The 19549-nt window shown below is 40.0% G+C and overlaps 1 protein-coding gene across 2 annotated transcripts in view; it reads right to left on the minus strand.

Annotated features, from left to right (window-relative positions):
* grm4 (glutamate receptor, metabotropic 4) overlaps positions 1–19549 on the minus strand; it is a 204362-nt gene that overhangs the window by 68514 nt on the left and 116299 nt on the right. For both annotated transcript variants that reach the window (XM_073851720.1, XM_073851719.1), the window contains exons 4-6: positions 7440–7575; positions 5917–6071; positions 2994–3134 (exon numbers count right to left, since the gene is read on the minus strand). In XM_073851720.1, coding sequence (XP_073707821.1) covers positions 2994–3134; positions 5917–6071; positions 7440–7575 — 432 coding nt within the window. The remainder of the gene's footprint in view (positions 1–2993; positions 3135–5916; positions 6072–7439; positions 7576–19549) is intronic.

Genomic DNA, 19549 nt, shown 5'->3' on the forward strand with positions numbered 1-19549 from the left:
CATCTCATGCATGCAAACAAAAACACCCTGCCATATTTTTTTTAAATCGAGCGAATAAAAGCACTTTGCGCTTCAATTGTGGGCACAGCACTTTGCATAAAGAGAAAGTTAGCTCTTAGAAAAAATAATAATATTTTATAAGTATACAAGCAATTCTTAATCATTTTCAAACTTTTAGTTTGTAGTTAATTTATAGTTTCTAAACTGTAGCCTCTACATAGTTACATAGTTACAAATAGACATTCCTTCATTCATTGTCAGTGTGATTTTTATAAATTATAATTGTTTTAATTTGCTTATATGTATTTATTGTATCTCATTGGGTCTCATGAGTATTGGTTTGTAATTTTCATAATGCATATTTACTTACCTTTACATAGACACAAAAACATACAATATTTCTGTATTTATGAAATTATTGCACTGTACATTTTCTGCCTATTATATTTTTCAAAAATGTGAATATGTATACATTCAAATATATGTCAATAATGTCAATAATATTAACAAAATAAGAGGGATCATGTAAACTACATGTTATTTTTTATTTAGTACTGTCCTGAATAAACTAGTTAACATAACAAATGTTTATATATAAGCCACAAGACAAAATAATAACTCAATTTATACAGTATAAATGACCCTGTTCAAAAGTTTACATACCCGTGAATCTTAATACTGTGTCCCATTTTCTGGATGATTCACAACTGTTTTTATCTTTTGTGATAGTTTTTCATGAGTCCCTTGTTTGTCCTGAGTAGTTCATCTGCCTGATGGTCTTCAGAAAAAAACCTCCAGCTCCTGCACATTATTTGGTTTTTCCAGCATCTTCTGCATATTTGAACACTTTCCAAATGTGACTGTATGTTTTTGAGATCCATCTTTTTACACTGAGAACAACTGAGGTGAAAACACTTACTGATGCTTAAGAAGGTAACACAATGCTGACGATGATGATGTGTAATTTTTTTCTTATTTTGTTTACAGATTTTTTTTTCCCATTTAGTACTGCACTTCAGAAGCTACATAAATATCCCAGAAGTACAATTAACCCTGATCATCCAATTAAAAAAAGTTTACACCCCCCGGCTCTTATTGCATTGTGTTGCTTTCATTGTGTAGCATCATTGAAGGTTTTCATCTTTTGTAATATTTATGTATGATGAGTCCCTCACTCAGCTGTCCTCAGTGTGAAAAGATGGATCTTATTAACTTTTGGAAAGGGCTCAAATATGCATATGCTGCTAGAAAATCAAAGAATGTGCAAGAACTGGAGGATTTTTCTGAAGAACAGCAGGCAGCTGAACTGCTTAGGACAAACAAAGGACTCATGAACAACTATCACGAAACATAAAAACTGTTGTGGATCATCTAGGAAAAACACAGTAGTAAGATTCTAAGGAATGTAAACATTTGAATGAAGTCATTTGTAAAACTTCAGTTATTATTTTGTCTTGTGGAGTATATATATAAACATCTGTTAAGCAAAATAGCTTATTCAGGTCAGTACTAAATAAAAATAACATGCAATTTTCATGATCCTTCTTATTTTGTTGAAAATGATTAACATTTTGCATATTCTGCAAGGGGTATGTAAACATATGAGCACAACTGTGTGTGTGTGTGTGTGTATATATATATATATATATATATATATATATATATATATATATATATATATATATAGTGCTGCATGAGGATACAAGGAAACATTTCTTTAACACTATGCATGCATCATAACTTATGATGATTAAATGCATAAAAACCATAATAATTACTATGATTGTTATTATAATTTTAACAAATATATTTTTTATCCATCTATTAAATCGGACAATATACAAAATGTGTTATGCAACACCTTAATTTGACAAAAAAATAAAAAAACAATGTTCTGTTGTAAATTAACTTTTCATTTTATGACATTTTTAAAAGAAAGATGAAGCTGCCATAATATCAAATGTGAGCCCTTGGGTGTAGCAAAAGCATGTAGGAAATATACTCAACCACAAAACTACTGTAAAAGAAAGCAAAAGCCATCCTGAGTGGCATGTTTTGCATCTCATTCATGCACGCGAAAACACCCGACCATATTTTTTAATCAAGTGAATAGAAGCAGTGCATTTAATCACCAATGGCTATTCAAGAATGTGAGGTAACAATGATGAATTTTCTTGTGGGCGCAGCAATTAGCATAAAGAAAAAGTGATTTATTATGTTGTGGCGGAGCGATGGATTTTGTTTCAGGCCAGATACTTCTTGCAGCACGCTAAAGGCCAGCCATTACAAGCGAGCCCACTGACAGGGATTATGCACGGTGACATTTAGCGCGCTGCGACGTTACAGTGAGCCCCTTTGCCACAGTCGCATATAATCTGACTTCCGCCGTCTGTAGGAGGTCACCGCACCGATACTGAACTGAGAGGTTAATATCCTGCCCTGCTTACTGGTGCAGTGCAGTAAGCGCTGTAATGCTCGGTAGACTGCATGCTGAGAATTAGATGCGCTACCGTAGCCACCCTCGAGAAGGTCTGCCGGCGGAAACCCCTCCTCGTAAGATCGCAACCCGCACTGATTGGATGAAACCTGAAATGTGTTGCTAGGAGTCAACCTTTCTCCACAGCCGAACGGACGGGCTCTGACCGGGGCTGGACTCGTAGCTGACGGGGCCGCCACAGGCGGCTCCTCCCTCGGGAGAAGGCTCAAATCAATTAAAGATCATCATCTTTTATCCAATTGGCTGGATTGTATTGGTTCTGCGTGCTTAGTGCAGGGATGCTACTGCTGTGCATCAGAAAACATCAGACGCAGAACAGCTTTGCTGTGGTATGACTAATCAGACTCTGGTGTAAACAAAAGCCCATTTCAGGAGATCTGAGAACAGCAGGCCAAGTCTTTTACGATAGATTTGGCTTCTCCCTTTGCTCACTTTCTCTCTTTTATGGAGCTCTGTGAAATGGAGTGTTGCCAGAGGGAGAGGGAGAGATTCTTACTTGTGCATTTCTTAACGCCGGATCCCTTCTTCAAGGCATGGCGGCTGAGCTTGCAGTTGAAATTGTTCTCCCAGAACTCGGCAAACCAGATATTCCTCCGGTTGTTCTCGAGTGTGCGGCTGGTGAAGTAGCGATCAAAGCCTGAGGGTAGATCGATGAGATCTGTGTCACTTTAATGCTCTCTGTCAGAGTCAAAGCTCTCAGCCAATGAACTTCAGAGAGCAACATGATTTGACGGAACATTTGCATCTAACATCATTTTCGTCACACTGAGAATGTTCTGTTTTGCTTTGAATAGTTCACACATAAATGAAAAATCTGTCATCGTTTGCTCAAGCTCATGTCAGTTCAAAATAGTTGACATTTTACTGTGAAACACAAAAGGAACATTTTTTGAAGAACAGTTCAGAGTTACCAGAGCAGTCTAGCACCAAAAAAGACCATCAAGTTTTAACTGAAAAAAAAAAAAAATCATGATTTTTGGTCATGAAACAGTAGGACTGGACAATAAATTGACACTGACATTTATCAGAAAAAAATCAACCCATGATATTGATACTTAGCACCACTTACCTGATTGTCTAGATGTAGGTTTTGCTAAGTTTGCAAATTCTGTGTCTCTGTGAGCAAGCAGTGCAGTTTTTGCTCTATATTCTGAAGCGAGCATGATGCTCATAGTGTTTTCAGCATCTGCTATCTCATATGAGGACACTCCACATTACCTTCATCTCCAGAGCTGCTCTGAGAGTTCACTTCATGAGCATTTCATTTAATAAAGGCTATTGGCAAATACACACCGAAACTTAAAATTCACGACAGTCTGCCAAAATAAAAGTTTGGTTTAACATGAAGATACTGACATAACTTACACTAATATATACTACTGTATATTAAAATGTACTTTTTATAATAATAATAATAATAATGTAAATCTGTGTAATGTTTTAAATGTTTTAAATTACAGCTGTAATTCAACTCTTTTAATATATGTGTGTGTACTGATATTTATTATGAATATATAAATACACACACATGCATGTACATATTTAAGAAAATGTTAATATTTTATAAATGTATATACAGTATGTCGCAAAAGTAAGTACACCCCTCACATTTCAGCAACTATTTTAGTATATCTTCTCAAGGGACAATACTATAGAAATGAAACTTGGATATATTTTAGAGTGGTCAATGTGCAGCTTGTATAGCAGTATAGAATTATTGTCCACTGAAAATCCTCACCAGGGCATCGCCAAAGATGCTGGACACCATCTGAGTCAAACAAGTTTATCTTATAGTCTCATCAGACCACAGGACATGGTTCCAGTAATTCATGCTCTTGGACAGGTTGTCTTCAGCAAACTGTTTGCGAGCTTTCTTGTGAGCCAGCTTCAAATGAGGCTTTCTTCTGGGACCTCTAATAGCCTTGGCCATCTTTGTGGAGAGCAACAATTCTAATTCTCAAATCCTCAGAGAGTTCTTTGCCATGAGATGCCACGTTGAACATCCAATGGTCAGTGTGAGAGAATTGTACTTAAAGCACCTAATTTTAACTGCTCTAATACAAGGTACACAACTTTGTCAAGCAGACAAAACATAAACGTGATGAATAGGACATGTGGCTTTGCATGGTTAAACAACATACTGCTGTTATCACTTAAGGTGTACTCACTTTTGTTGCCAGCTATTTCGACAATAATGGCTGTATGTTGAGTAATTTTCAGAGAACAGTAAATCTATACTGCTATACAAGCTGTACATTGACTACTCTAAAATATATCCAAGTTTCATTTCTATAGTATTGTCCCTTGAGAAGATATACTAAAATGGTTGCTGAAATGTGAAGGGTGTACTAACTTCTGTGAGATATTGTATATAAAAAAAAACACATAAAAAAAACTTACTATATGAGGACACTACACATGAACTTCATCTCCAGAGCTGCTCACTTCAGCAGTTCATTTCATGAGTGTTTCATTTTATAAAAGCTATCGACATATACACGCTGAAATTCAAAAAATTTGGTTTAACATAAACAATTTTACATAAACTACATACATCTATTGCTCTTGCACAGTAAAATGTACATCTTAGAGTAATAATAATAATAATAAATGTGCAATGTTTTAAATTTGTAAATTATTATTATTACTATAATTATTCTATGCTTTATGATTTAATATAACACAAAATATAACAATTTTTACACTAAAACATTGCATTTTTTGTCATCTTCACAACAGAACTTTTATACTGTTTAAATTAAAACATGGATTAATAACTGATATACAAAAATAATAATGTGTACTCTTTTAATAAATTATATTATTATTATAAGAAATGCGATTTCATTCACCAAAGATGTTGGGGAGCACCTTATTTGACAAAATATACATGCAATGTTCCGTTGTAAATTAATTGTTATTGTTTATTGCATTCAATTATACAACAGAATTTAAGAAAATAAAGAAACAGAAAAGAAAGAATTTTTGATTTTTCAAATTTTCAGAAACAATTGGATTTCACAGGCTCTGAAATAACCTAGCCTGTGGGGTTTACAAAAAGTCTTTACATGGCTTAGGAAGACTTGGAATAAAAGCACACTGACCGCTAAACCCATGCCTGTGCTTCTTGGAAGAACTTAACAGACCTGTCTGCATAAAGATATCTCAAAGTCTTTTTTATTTGTGTTCCACTAAAGAAAGACAATGCATTTGGAGATGTGGAGGATTTTTTTGGTTTTTGAGTGAACTATTCCTTTAACACTCTGCATGCACCGTAACTTGTTATGCTTATTACTGTAAATGCATCACCAGTAGCTAAAGTGATGTCAGAAAACATTAAGCACACACTCTGGTTCAGAACTGGTCTCTAATGGATGAGAGCAACCACTGACAAGTGGAGGATTTAATCTGTCACTTGCCTCTGATGGTCTGTCGTTTGGGTAGGATGGTGACAGCTCCCTCGGCCATTTCCTCCTGGTGGAGCACTGGCGATATCTTCGAGCCCCAGCTATCTGACCCCACCCACAGGAAGTGACCCGTCTGATTGGCTTTTTTTGCCGCCTGCAGTAGCCGCCTGTTAAGAGATGAGTGGCAGTTTCCATAAAATGTTGAATATAGGCTTCGCTCCCAGGCTCTGAGTCACATCAACTCTAATTACTTGTTTGCAATCATTGTCTACATTCGGTGGTGCTTTGGCGATTCTGCGTTTACAGTAACTGCAAATCAATATGTTATTGAAAGGTCAGTATCGACACTGCTCAGCGCTGAAATTTCTAAGCATTCTCCGTCAGGCACGCTAGCAATTGATGTCAAAATTAGTCATGCACAACTGACAGCAAAAGCATTTCCCCAAGATAATAATGGCTCAATAAAGTATGTTTCAGGCAGTGCACACAAAATCATTTTCTGTCTTTTAAACAGAAACAGACTTAAAGCGTTTTCACACGCAGTGTCTATTCCGTAAGCCGCGGAATACATTTTCAGGGCTTATATGCCAGTAACTTATCAATATTTTTAATAACTGCATACAAATTCGCCCACAACTTTGGCAGCTATGCCCTCGCTGCAATTTATTTACCTACATTAAACATGAAACAGCATTCACAACTCATTTTACTTGCAAAACACAGCATTAACTACAAAAAAAGCCTAAAACAATGAAAATAGCTATTTGGCTATTAGTTAATATTAATGAACAATCTGCATGGTCAAGGTGACACCGGCTGAAAATGAAACTTAAAACAAGTTATTAAATTCTGATGAACAATATCTTTGGAATATCATGCACAATACAACCAAGCGTGTATGAAGTACAAAGGGTCAATTGTGATTTCACATTTATGTTTATAAAGACTTTTTTTGTTAAGAAAAACATACTTTCTGTATTATAGGTGCATTGATGTGAACATGGATAAACAAGCCATTATGAACTCAAGGACAACGGCTGACAAACAATAATTAGGGAAGGATGATTAAACCGCCATCCTGAACGCTTAAGCAAGCAACAAATTGAAAAAGTTTGACCATAATTATTCCTTCAAATTAAGACGATTATTATTCAATGGATGTCTAATAGGACATTTAAGTGAAGGCTTTTTGTCAATTTCCCCTAGAACAGCTGGGTTCTAATAGTTCTGATTAGGTACTCCAGGTGCTCAGTGCTGGGGTGTTTCAGACGTTCCCATGGGGCAAATTAAATGTGTTATAACAGAGGTCAGGAAAATGAGTTTTTCACCTCCCTGCAAGTCCTTGTTGTGTATTTCAGATGTTATTTTAGAAAGCAGTACCCATTTTGGTGTTTGTTTTATTAACTTTGTAACTCTGCACAAATGAATTAAAAGCAGAAATGAGTTTAACTGCTTCACCATAACTACAATATAATAATAATTCAGCATAATTCTTCAAGATTGATGCTAATTTCGAAACAACAAAAGCTACTCACTTTATATCGTCCTCATTTGCAAATATAATAACAACCCTCGCATTCGGATTTTCTCCCAGTCTTGAAATGATCTTATCAAACTCCCCTGGTTTCGGCTCACGGGGGATTTTCACAGACTGTGAGATACACGCACTTCCTGTGAAAAAAAGAAAAACAGAGAAAAGGTGGCATTGTTGTTAGTTGCAAAATATGGAATCACACGTTGAGAGATTCCCTGCTGAACAGCTTATTAAGAGTAGTCCTGTCCAAACTCCCAGCACTGGTTGACGGAGACATTGCTATGTTTGGCAGCTCAAATATATGCTGCAAAAATAGGCTACTGCTATCATAAGGGGCTATTTCTACCTCGTCTGACCTTTTGTTGGCATAACCTAGTGTAGCCAGGTCTATTCAGATATATTAAATCATATTTTTGACTACAATAAATCCAGTTACCACACACAGCACATTTTTAGGTTACCTGACAAAACATTTTTTACAGTGCACTCGAACAGAAAGATGTTTTAAATGCACCACAGAGCCACAGTGTTTATACACTACGCTGAAGTCAAGTGGCTTGCTTTATCCTTATCATTTTCTCTGCACGGTCGACCGAGATCAATACGAGACCCCCTAAGACCAAGGCCAAGACCTGCTGGTCCAAGGGACCTGAAAAATTGAAGATACTGATTTCATTTCAGCATTCAGTCACCGAGTCGCTCTGTATAGTGGCTAAGCAGCCATTTAGAGCTGTGGAATTGCCTGCAATGGTCAAGATATCGTAGCCACATGTGCTGGAGGTAATTATCACCTTTAGGATGTTAGAATTAGACTGAGACTTTCAAAGATCACATATAGGCTGAGACCACTATCCAGACCAAGATTTACATTTTGATACCTACAACAAGAAGTATTATCCAAAAGTATAGAAGTAACATATCTGATATATGCATGATATGTTATTTATCTAAATATGTATGTATTTTATTGCATAGCTCAAACACTAACGCATGATGAAAATGTCTAAAACTGATAAAAAAAATTATATATGCTGTTGTTTCCCTCTCTGTATGAAACTACGAAATACAAAAAAATGATGTCAGCATGGATAATTATGCTCTTTTGGTCATGTCATATCTTGCCTTGGCCATTTGAATTATCACTAGAATATTGGCTTCTCTCACCTCTCACCCACCAAAATCCCATTTGACAACAAGTATCTTGAATGAGTAGGGTACATCGGGGCTAAAGGCACACCCTAAGAAAAAAAAATTGCTTTTCACTGTGCCCAAAGTGTATGATTGCAGAAAAATATATATGTACAGTCAAGCCCGAAATTATTCATACCCCTGACAAATTCTGACATAAAGTTACTTTTATTCAACCAGCAACTTTTATTTGACCGGAAATGACACAGGCTTCTCCCAAAAGATAATAAGACGATGTACTAGAGGCATCATTGTGGAAAAAATATTTCTCAGCTTTTATTTACATTTGAACAAATATCGGCATGTCCAAAATTATTCATACCCTTTGCAAACTGTCACAGTCTATGGGAAAATCTAAAGTTCTATACCATTCCAAATAGTCCAAGCTGTTCTAAAGCATCCTAATTAACCTGATTCGGTGGGAACAGCTGTTTTAATCAACTCAACAGGTGAAAAACAGAAGCTCTCTGCTGTTGGTTTGTGGACAGTCATGGCTAAGACAAAGGAGCTCACTGAGGACCTGCGGCTGCGCATTGTGGCTGCTCACAAGTCAGGAAAGGGCTATAAGACTATATCTAAATGTTTTAAAATTTCCAGTGGCTACAGTGCAAAGTATTATTAAAAAATACAAGATATTCTGCACTGTGAAAAATCTCAGAGGACGTGGTCGGAAGCCAAAAGTGACACCTGTGCTGGCCAGTAGGATAGTGAGAGAGGTAAAAAAGAATCCAAGGATCACCACCAAGGCCATCCTGATGAATCTGGGCTCTGCTGGTGGCAACATCTCAAGGCAGACAGTCCAATGGACACTGCACACCGCTGGGTTCCATGGACGCAGACCAAGGAGGACACCACTTCTCCAGATAAGGCACACAAAAGCCCGCTTGGCCTTTGCAAATGCTCATCTAGACAAAAAAGAAGACTTCTGGTCTCCTGTTTTATGGTCAGATGAAACAAAAATTGAATTGTTTGGCCACAATGATGTAGTTTCACTTATCGTAAAAAAGGAGAAGCCTTCAAAGAACACCATCCCACTGTCAAACATGGTGGTGGGAACCTAATGATTTGGGGGTGTTTTTTTAGCTGGTGGACCAGGGAACCTAATCACAGTAAACGGCAACATGAAAAAGGAGCAATACATCAAGATTCTCAACAACAACATCAGGCAGTCTGCAGAGAAACTTGGCCTTGGGCACCAGTGGACATTTCAGCACGACAACAACCCAAAACACACAGCAAAAGTAGTGAAGAAATGGTTAGCAGACAAAAACATTAACGTTTTGCAGTGGCCCAGCCAGAGTCCTGACTCCTTAGGGAGCTAAAGACCAGGGTAATGGCAAGGAGACCCGCCAACCTGAAAGCTGGTTGAATAAAGATAACTTTAAGCCAGAATATGCCAGGGGTATGAATAATTTCGGGCTTGACTGTATGTATTGAACATTTATAGAGAAATAGAGAAATTTTGTTTAAAAATCTTACAAAGGTATGAGGTGGCAAGGGGAGCCCTTATACCCCCCTTAGATCCCATAGTAATTTAATATAGATTTACTGTAGTAACAACAAATTATATTTTATTATATTATATGATTAATAGCATGTTTTTTAAATATAATGATCTTTCTAAACATGGTGATTATCTTTAAGATGGACACCCAACATAACATATGATATTTATCATCTGAATCTAACAATGTCATGTCAACAAATAGAAAAGTCAGCCTTCTATTAATTATCATGTTAATTATCATGTGCCTTTTAGCCCCACCAGCAGGGGTGCTTTTTACCCCAAATAGCATACTTTTACATATTCTTTTGTGGTTAAAAAACTGTTGCTTTAATTATTTTAAACAAAACTGAAAATCATTAAGAAGACCTTTGTCTCAAGATATATTCAAGAATTTTAGCGATTCTCATTTGCTACTTAAATCTTCTTAAAAACATCAAATATTAAATCAAGTAAGCACAGAATCGACTTTGTGCTGCTGCAGGCTTTCGCGTCAAGCATCAGCCAAAATTGCATGTTTATCTTGAAAAGTGCAGTTTTGGAAAGTGCTACAGCACATTTTTCTGCCATCTAGTGGTTTAGGGGAAAATAATAACAAATGCGCCCCTACTGAATAGCAAAAAAGGAAAATCAAACGAATATCATGAGTTTTCCATCTTTTTAACAGTAGAAAAAACTGGATGTTCCACAGAGCATCTTCACTGTTTAGTTTTGGAACCCCAATGTGTTAAAGTTTTGCTCTGTTGGGTCCTTTAATTTGCATCAGTTCTCATTATCAGATTTTTTTGTTTTGTTATCATGTACGTTACTGTATGTTTAACAAATGCCCTAGTGCTTCTGTTGTAATCTTTTGTCATAGAAAGTCTCATCTTGGCAATCTCCAACCGTTACATATCTATCTTCCTTTCACAGATGCCTTGAATTAACCTCCTGTCATATCAGCAAATAGTCATATGCAGATTAACTGGGAAAAACGCATAATAATAAGCTCATTAAACTTCTCATATCCTTTCGGAGAAAACACAGAGCCCTTGTAAACTTCCACACAAATCAGTGGTTGCCGTTCCAAGGAGAGGGCGTTTTCAAAGCGTTTGACCTGTCCTCGCTGAGAGAGGAACACTGATTTGCATCAAAGGCGTTAATTAGACAGAAAAGAGAACCCTCAAAGATGCCATATGGAGAGGCTTCCTAACGGCGGGTGTCTTGCAGTCACTTGCAGCCCTCTGCTGTGTGCATATGCTACTTTGAGTCAGGAGATATTTTGAATGACTGAAGGCCTCAAGGTAAGAACTCCACATGCCACTGAATGAGAGCTATGAAGCAGAGAATGTCACACAGTGACTTGGGTAGGTGTGTATGAAACTATTTTTTTTTTTTTTTACAGAAAGTATTTCACAGTAGCTAAATAATTTAAATAGTTTGTAGAATTGTGTCAACTATCAAAGACAGACAGATGGACAAACACACACACATACATAAAACTGAATGAAAATTGCAAAAATAATTACTGTATCCAAACAGGTTTCCCTGTGCCAAATCCTCCCATGTGCCATTGGTCACCCCGTCCCAAACTCACACCATTGGCTGCAGTGTCAGTGTGGTTCTGATCATCAAGCTGTTGTAATAGAATTCTACATTAATCAAATTTAGCATATTTATTTTAATGGGAATAAATGGCTTTGTAAAAGGAACAAATGGTATCTTGATACATGCAAGCATGTCTTGCACGAACTGACCAAAATACGCACAAGCATTTCCAGCGGGGTCATATTTGATGCTTAATCAAATATAATGAACAGCAGGAGGGGTGATCTGAGAACAGATGGGTACTGACAAGATGGAGGAACTGACTGAGTTATGAGAGTTCTTTGTGTGGGTAGGTCAGTTTTCTATTTATTTACTTCTTTTTTGGAACAAACATCCTAAACAGATTTTTGAAAGGAGCTCTTTCTGTTCACAGAAACCATAGAAACAAATGGCATTTGCAATATATTAAAAACCTCCAGTGAAGTAGAAGTAACAATAATTTGACAATGTAATTAGAGATAAATGCTATTTAGAAATAAAATTAAATTAAATATATGCCTTCTTATAACTTCTTGGTGCCAAAATAAATACAAGAGCACAGGAAAACTGCATGTCAAACCATTTCATAGGGTCTTTAGGGAAATATACAAGAAAAAAGAGCGAAGACCTAAAGTTGTGAGAAGGCTCTAATAATAGCAATGACACATTCAGAGTCAAGCCCTGAGTGAGCCTGAAGTGACAGGGTGTCAGAAGTTTATCCTCTGATTTGTGGCAGAGTCAATTATCCAGACACATTGTGAAAAAAGCTAAAGAGAAGATACTAACAAAGCATCCATGTTATAGCAGCCTGTCTTCGGTAACAATTAAAGGGACAATTTACCCAAACAATAAATATTTTGTTATCATTTACTCTACCTTCTGTAAAGAGAGAGAGATTTTTGAACAATATTCTGGTGGCTGTTTTCTATTCAATTATAATAAACATGGACTAAAGCTTCAAGAAGGACAAGAAATCACCCTAAAGGTATCATAAAATTGGTCTATGTAAGTCGTGCGCTACATTCAAAGTCTTTTAATGCCTTTGTGTGAGAAACAGACTGAACTGAAAGTTCTCATTCACCGAAAGTCTCATTAAAGGTGAGTAAATGATGACATTTTCATTTCTTCATGAACTTTTTATTTAAATAGTGCATGTCAAGTCATAAATATTTTCTGTTGTTGCAATTTCTGTTTTCACTAGAGAAAAGAAAGCTGATCCATTATTCTACACATTTCTAAAGTAGCACACAATAGAGGGAAAAAAAAGTTGTTTGTCTTCTTGAAGCAAAGTTTCGGCTTAGGATTTGAGACTTTATGCCTCTGTCTGGGTTTACCGTGTTCGATTTAAAAGGGACGACAGCGTCGCATTTTCACGAGTGAGTGGATGTCTGTCATGTTTTCCTCAAGAACTCCCACAGACTTCAACATGATAAAGAACCCTAGCAATCCACAGCGTCAACTGGGATATCTAACTTAGATATATTTTTCAAAAATCCCTTTTAGCAGGGCACTTTTATCAACAGAAATCCGTGCTGCGTTTGCACCTCGCCCAGAATCAGGCATGCACGGTTTTCGAGAGCAGCCTGTCGAGAGGAATCACAAAGGAGAGCAAACGTCAGCCCGAATCTCCTGCGCTATATATAATAATCTACATGTTTGTCTGGAGTAATTATGAAGGTTATAATTGTTGATCCATTATTACAAAGCCTTAGGTAACTCACCATATGACTAACCTCCCTCTTGATTAGATTTACCAGGGCCTCCGAGGTTTCTATTTGGATCTCCACATGGAATCAATTACAGCAGGCAAATCTTATTTATCAAATATTGGAGATTTATGTATGCTGAGAGCAGCGTAGGCTGTTTACTTTGTTATTGTGCCATGCTGCGGCTGAAGATTGCTCATCACTCAGCGGTGGCCCAAGTCAACTCCACGGTACCACTGGGCGGCCATTTTCCATGGTGATGTATGCTAGTGGCAGTCACCTTTCAGAACTCACCAAATCTATTCCTTCATTTCAGAATTCGACCCTTCAAGGTCCCTCAGCAGCAGGCGCATTATAAATTTGGCCCATTACTGGAACCCAGAAGATATTGAAAATATCGAATGAGGTTCTGCTTGAAGGAGAGTCAACAAAGAGAACCGGTGCAGTATGTTTCCCTCAATGCCTCGGATGATCTTTTGCGCTAGACTACTTATCGCGCACAAACTTGTTCAATTTGATTACCGCGAACCTACTGCGCTATTAGATAACACACTCGGTTAGAGACATTACAAGCAAATATCGATACAGGGTTGAGATGTCACAAAGCCCTCCTTTGAAAACGCCATGAAAGACAGAGGAGAAAAACACTGAGGTGTTTCACAAACATAGTGTTTTTCAGCTTTCTCCCTGGAGGCATGACTGAATTGAATCATGTGTTGGTCAGGGCAGGAACACGCATGGGAAAAAATGAAGTCGGGAATGCCTTCGAGCCTGGAATTGGTCCATAGGCACGCTTTAGTCTGTAGGGAATGATGAGCAAATCATAAGACGATCAAACATTATGTGCCAAAGAGGTGGCTCTTCATGTCCATCATTTAAAATGTATGGGCTAAGGTTAGGATATGGTCACCATAATCAAACATCCATAGCCTACAGACCCTCAATATAACAGGGTCTCTTTACCAGGGGCGCTTTCTCTGAGGAGAATAGAGAGGCAGTGCCTCTGCACTGGGGGGAAAAAGAAAGAAAGAAAATAATCGACAGAAAATACAGTTGCTGCCTAATGGCTAGAAAAAGATGACTATTAATATGATTAATAATTACAAATACTCATTTAAGTCTATTATTACACTTATTATTTTTGTAGCAATGTCAAAAATGTTTTAAAATGTTTTTTTGTCAGACATATACAGTCAAGCCCAAAATTATTCATACCTCTGGCAAATTCTGACTTAAAGTTACTTTTATTCAACAAGCAATTTTTTTTTTTTTTTGACCGGAAATGACACAGGCTTCTCCCAAAAGATAATACGATGATGTACAAGAGGCATCATTGTGGAAAAAAAAATTTTCTCAGCTTTTATTTACAATTGAACAAAAAGTGGCATGTCCAAAATTATTCATACCCTTTGCAAACTGTCACAGTCTATGGGAAAATCCAAAGTTCTATACCATTCCAAATAGTCCAAGCTGTTCTAAAGCATCCTAATTACCCTGATTCATTGGGAACAGCTGTTTCAATCAACTCAACAGGCGAAAAACAGAAGCTCTCTGCTGTTGGTTTGTGGACAGTCATGGCTAAGACAAAGGAGCTGCTCACAAGTCAGGAAAGGGCTATAAGACCATATCTATGTTTTGAAGTTCCAGTGGCTACAGTGCAAAGTATTATTAAAAGATACAAGATGTTCCGCACTGTAAAAAATCTCAGAGGATGTGGTCGGAAGCCAAAACTGACACCTGTGTTGGCCAGGAGGATAGGGGGAGAGGTAAAAAAGAATCACCACCCAGGCCATCCTGATGAATCTGCCCTGCTGAAAAAAACAGCATATGCTGGTTAGGTATGTTTTGGTGCTGGGATGCTGGTTTTAGCTGGTATATGCTGGTCCTTTGCTGGTTTATGCTGGTCCCTTGCTGGTTTTTGCTGGTTTATGCTGGTCATGTTGCTGGTTAATGCTGGTCCTTTGCTGGTTTATGCTGGTCATGTTGCTGGTCAACATGACCAGCATAAACCAGCAAAGGACCAGCAAGGGACCAGCATAAACCAGCAAAGGACCAGCATATACCAGCTAAAACCAGCATCCCAGCACCAAAACATACCTAACCAGCATATGCTGTTTTTTCAGCAGGGTGGGCTCTGCTGGTGGCAACATCTCAAGGCAGACAGTCCAACAGACACTGCACACCGCTGGGTTCCACGGACGCACACCAAGGAGGACACCACTTCTCAAGATAAGGCACACAAAAGCCTGCTTGTCCTTTGCAAATGCTCATCTGGACAAAGAATATGACTGGTCTTCTGTTTTATGGTCAGATGAAACAAAAATGTAATTGTTTGGCCACAATGTTGTAGCCTTCATTTGGCATAAAAAGTAGAAGCCTTCAACCCTAAGAACAGCATCCCCACTTTCAAACATGGAGGTGGGAACCTAATGTTTTGGGGGTGTTTTTCAGCCGGTGGACCAGGGAACCTAATCACAGTAAACGGCACCATGAAAAAGGAGCAATACATCAAAATTCTCAACAACAACATCAGGCAGTCTGTAGAGAAACTTGGCCTTGGGCACCAGTGGACAGTTCAGCACGACAACGTCCGAAAACACACAGCAAAAGTGGTGAAGAAATGGTTAGCAGACAAAAACATTAACGTTTTGCAGTGGCCCAGCCAGAGTCCTGACTTAAATCCAATTGAGAATCTGTGGAGGGAACTAAAGATCAGGGTGATGGCAAGGAGACCCTTGGAGTTCATCGCTAAAGATGAATGGGCAAAAATACCAGTGGAGACATGCAAAAAGCTAGTCAGCAGTTATAGGAAGCATTTGATTGCTGTAATAGCCAATAAAGGCTTTTCTGTTGATTATTGAGAAGGGTATGAATAATTTTGGACATGCCACTTTTTGTTCAAATGTAAATAAATCTTCTGGGAGATGCCTGTGTCATTTCTAATAAAATAAATAAATAAATAAAATAAAAATAAAAACTTGCTGGTTGAATAAAAGTAACTTTAAGTCAGAATTTGCCAGGGGTATGAATAATTTCGGGCTTGGTTGTAAATATGTGACTCTGGACCACAAAACCAGTCTTAAGTCGCTGGGGTATATTTGTAGCAATAGCCAAAAATACATTGTATGGGTCAAAATTATTGATTTTTCTTTTATGTCAAAAATCATTAGGAAATTAAGTAAAGATCATGTTACATTAAGATTTTTTGTAAAATTCCTACTGTAAACATATCAAAATGTAATTTTTGATTAGTAATATGCATTGTTAAGAACTTAATTTGGACAACTTTAAAGGTGATTCCCTTCCGGGAACTCTACACTGCGTCCTGAGACACTTTGGGGAACGCCATTGGCGGGCCGCACTCTGAGTCATGTCCAACGTCCAATGAGAAACGGGAGTGACGTCACAGGCGCGGTGACGTCATCGACCAGGAAGTATATAAGCACGTGCGTTTGAAGCTGGCGTCAGCTTTTGTCATTCAGCGAGAGCGCTCTGTGTTATTGTCTGTCTGATCTGCATTTTGCAGTTTTTTAGTGCCAGTTTGCACTACTTTTATTTGAGCAAAATGCCAGGGGGAAAACGTTCTTTTAAGAACGAACGTTCTAAGGCGGTTCAGCAGCCACATAGAAAGTGTGTCCCTCCCTGCCAACGTTTCTTTGTTGGTGGGGATACACACGATCTATGTGTGGTCTGCTTGGGAGCGGAGCATGCTAGGTCAGCCCTTGAGGGGGTTGGCTGCCCGCAGTGCGAGCGAATGCCGCTGCGGTTGCTCCGTTCCCGGAAAGCCCTCTTTGAGGAGGGGGCTTTCACTAGCGTTCCCCGTGGGTCTGGCCCCGCTTCCGCTGAGGCGGAGCGGCAGCTGCACTCATGCGGTTCGCAGGTAGATCTGCTGGAGGGAGTTGAGACGGGTGATCCCCTATCTCTCTCCTCACCCAGCGGATCGTATGACCCCCTCTTGGATGAGGAAGCCCGCACTGCGGTTCCTTCCCTCCAAGAGGAGGAGTCAGCGCTCCTTCTGTCTTCCTCCGAGGAGGTTGATGTTGAGAGCGTTGACACCCCACAACCGCCCCCCCCATTCACCCCAGTACGAAGAGCAGCCCCAGCCGCAAGCTAGCTCCTCGCACCGGGGTGCACAGAAAAGGAGTGTTGCTACCCGCACCCCTCCGGCTAGCCTAGAGGGCGGGTTCAGCAACACTCCAAGCCGGGGTCCTCTAAGACTAGGCCGGACCTGAGGGTCGTCCTTCAGTCAAAGAGGACCTCAGCTAAACGGCCCTGATGGTTGTGGCTCAGGGCCGATGAGGGCAGCCCCTCTCGAAGACTTAGGTGCTTCACCGCCTCTGAGGAGTACGGTGACCACCTCTCTTCGGGGCCCTCAGGAGATTCGTCAGCTAACCCTGCCGGTGTTACAGGGCGCGGCAGTCTCCCGCGAACATCTTTCTCCGGTCTTTCCGCCCGGAAACGTAGCGGAACCAGAGAGTTCGCCACCCCCACGGGGATTTCCAGAGCGCTTACTTCAGGTGCATCCTGCCAGTTCGCTGTTACAGGCCACCGAGGTAGCTCTCCAAATAAATCCAGAAACCAGCCTCGAGAGGTTGGTTCCCTTAGTAGAATTTCTGGCAGCGTGGAAACTACTGCCAAATATTTCTATGTGGGTCCTGCGTACTGTAGAGAAAGGCTATCGCATTCAATTCGGCGCCAAGCCGCCACCTTTCAGCGGGGTATTTCCTACTCTGGTAGGCCCCGAGCAGGCTCTGGTATTGGAACAGGAAGTGAATACTCTCCTGAGGAAGGAGGCCATCGAGGTGGTCCCTCCTCAACACAGAGAATCCGGGTTCTACAGCCGGTACTTCATTGTTCCCAAGAAGGATGGGGGCCTGCGGCCCATTTTAGATCTCAGACAGCTAAACCTCTCAGTAAGAAAACTGAAGTTCAAAATATTGACTGTCAGACAGGTCGTGTCTCAAATCAGGTCCGAGGACTGGTTTGTCACGATAGATCTGAAAGACGCATTCTTTCACGTCTCCATCCTTCCTCAACACCGGAAGTTTCTCAGGTTCGCTTTCAGGGGCAAAGCTTACCAATACAGAGTTCTTCCGTTCGGCCTAGCGCTCTCTCCCCGAACTTTCACGAAGTGTGTGGATGCTGCTCTGGCTCCATTGCGACTCCAGGGCATCCGCATACTCAACTACATAGACGACTGGCTCATCCTAGCCAGTTCGGAACAGTTAGCAGCTCAACATCGAAATGTTGTTCTTGCTCACATGAAAGAGCTGGGGTTGAGACTCAATGCCAAGAAAAGTGTGCTGTCTCCATTACAGAGAACCACTTATCTAGGTGTAATCTGGGATTCGACCACCATGCAGGCACGATTGTCACCTGCTCGGATCGAGTCGATCCTTACTGCAGCAAATGCGGTCAGGCTAGGCCTGCTACTCACTGCCAAACAGTTCCAAGTACTGTTAGGTCTTATGGCAGCTGCATCCAACGTGATACCTCTTGGACTGCTGCACATGAGACCACTGCAGTGGTGGCACAAAACCAAAGGGTTTTCCCCGAGGGGGAACCCATTCCGCAAGATCAAGGTCACGCGGCGCTGCCTACGTGCCTTAGTCATGTGGAAAAAGCCCTGGTTCCTATTACAAGGTCCAGCGCTGGGAGCTCCTTGCCGCCGCGTCACGCTAGCGACAGATGCATCCCTCACCGGGTGGGGAGCGGTCATGAGTGGCCGCTCCGCCCAAGGCCTATGGAACGACCGGCATCACTCTTGGCACATAAATTGCCTAGAAATGTTGGCAGTGTTCCTGGCTCTGAAGCATTTCCTTCCAGACCTGAGAAACCGTCACGTGCTGGTCTGCACAGACAACACTGCGGTGGTCTACTATATAAACCACCAGGGAGGTCTGCGTTCACGCCCCTTATACAAGCTGGCGTGCCAGATCATCCTGTGGTCACAAGGGAAGCTTCTCTCATTGAGAGCAGTTCACATTCCTGGACGTCTCAATGTGGGAGCAGACGTCCTGTCGAGGCAGGGGCTGAGGCCCGGGGAATGGATGCTTCACCCTCAGGTGGTGAAGCAGATATGGAGAGTCTTTGGTCAAGCCCAGGTGGACCTCTTTGCGACTCAGGAGACATCGCAATGTCCCCTTT

Source organism: Garra rufa, chromosome 12 (genome assembly GCF_049309525.1).
Source record: "Garra rufa chromosome 12, GarRuf1.0, whole genome shotgun sequence".
Taxonomy (NCBI): Eukaryota; Metazoa; Chordata; class Actinopteri; order Cypriniformes; family Cyprinidae; genus Garra; species Garra rufa.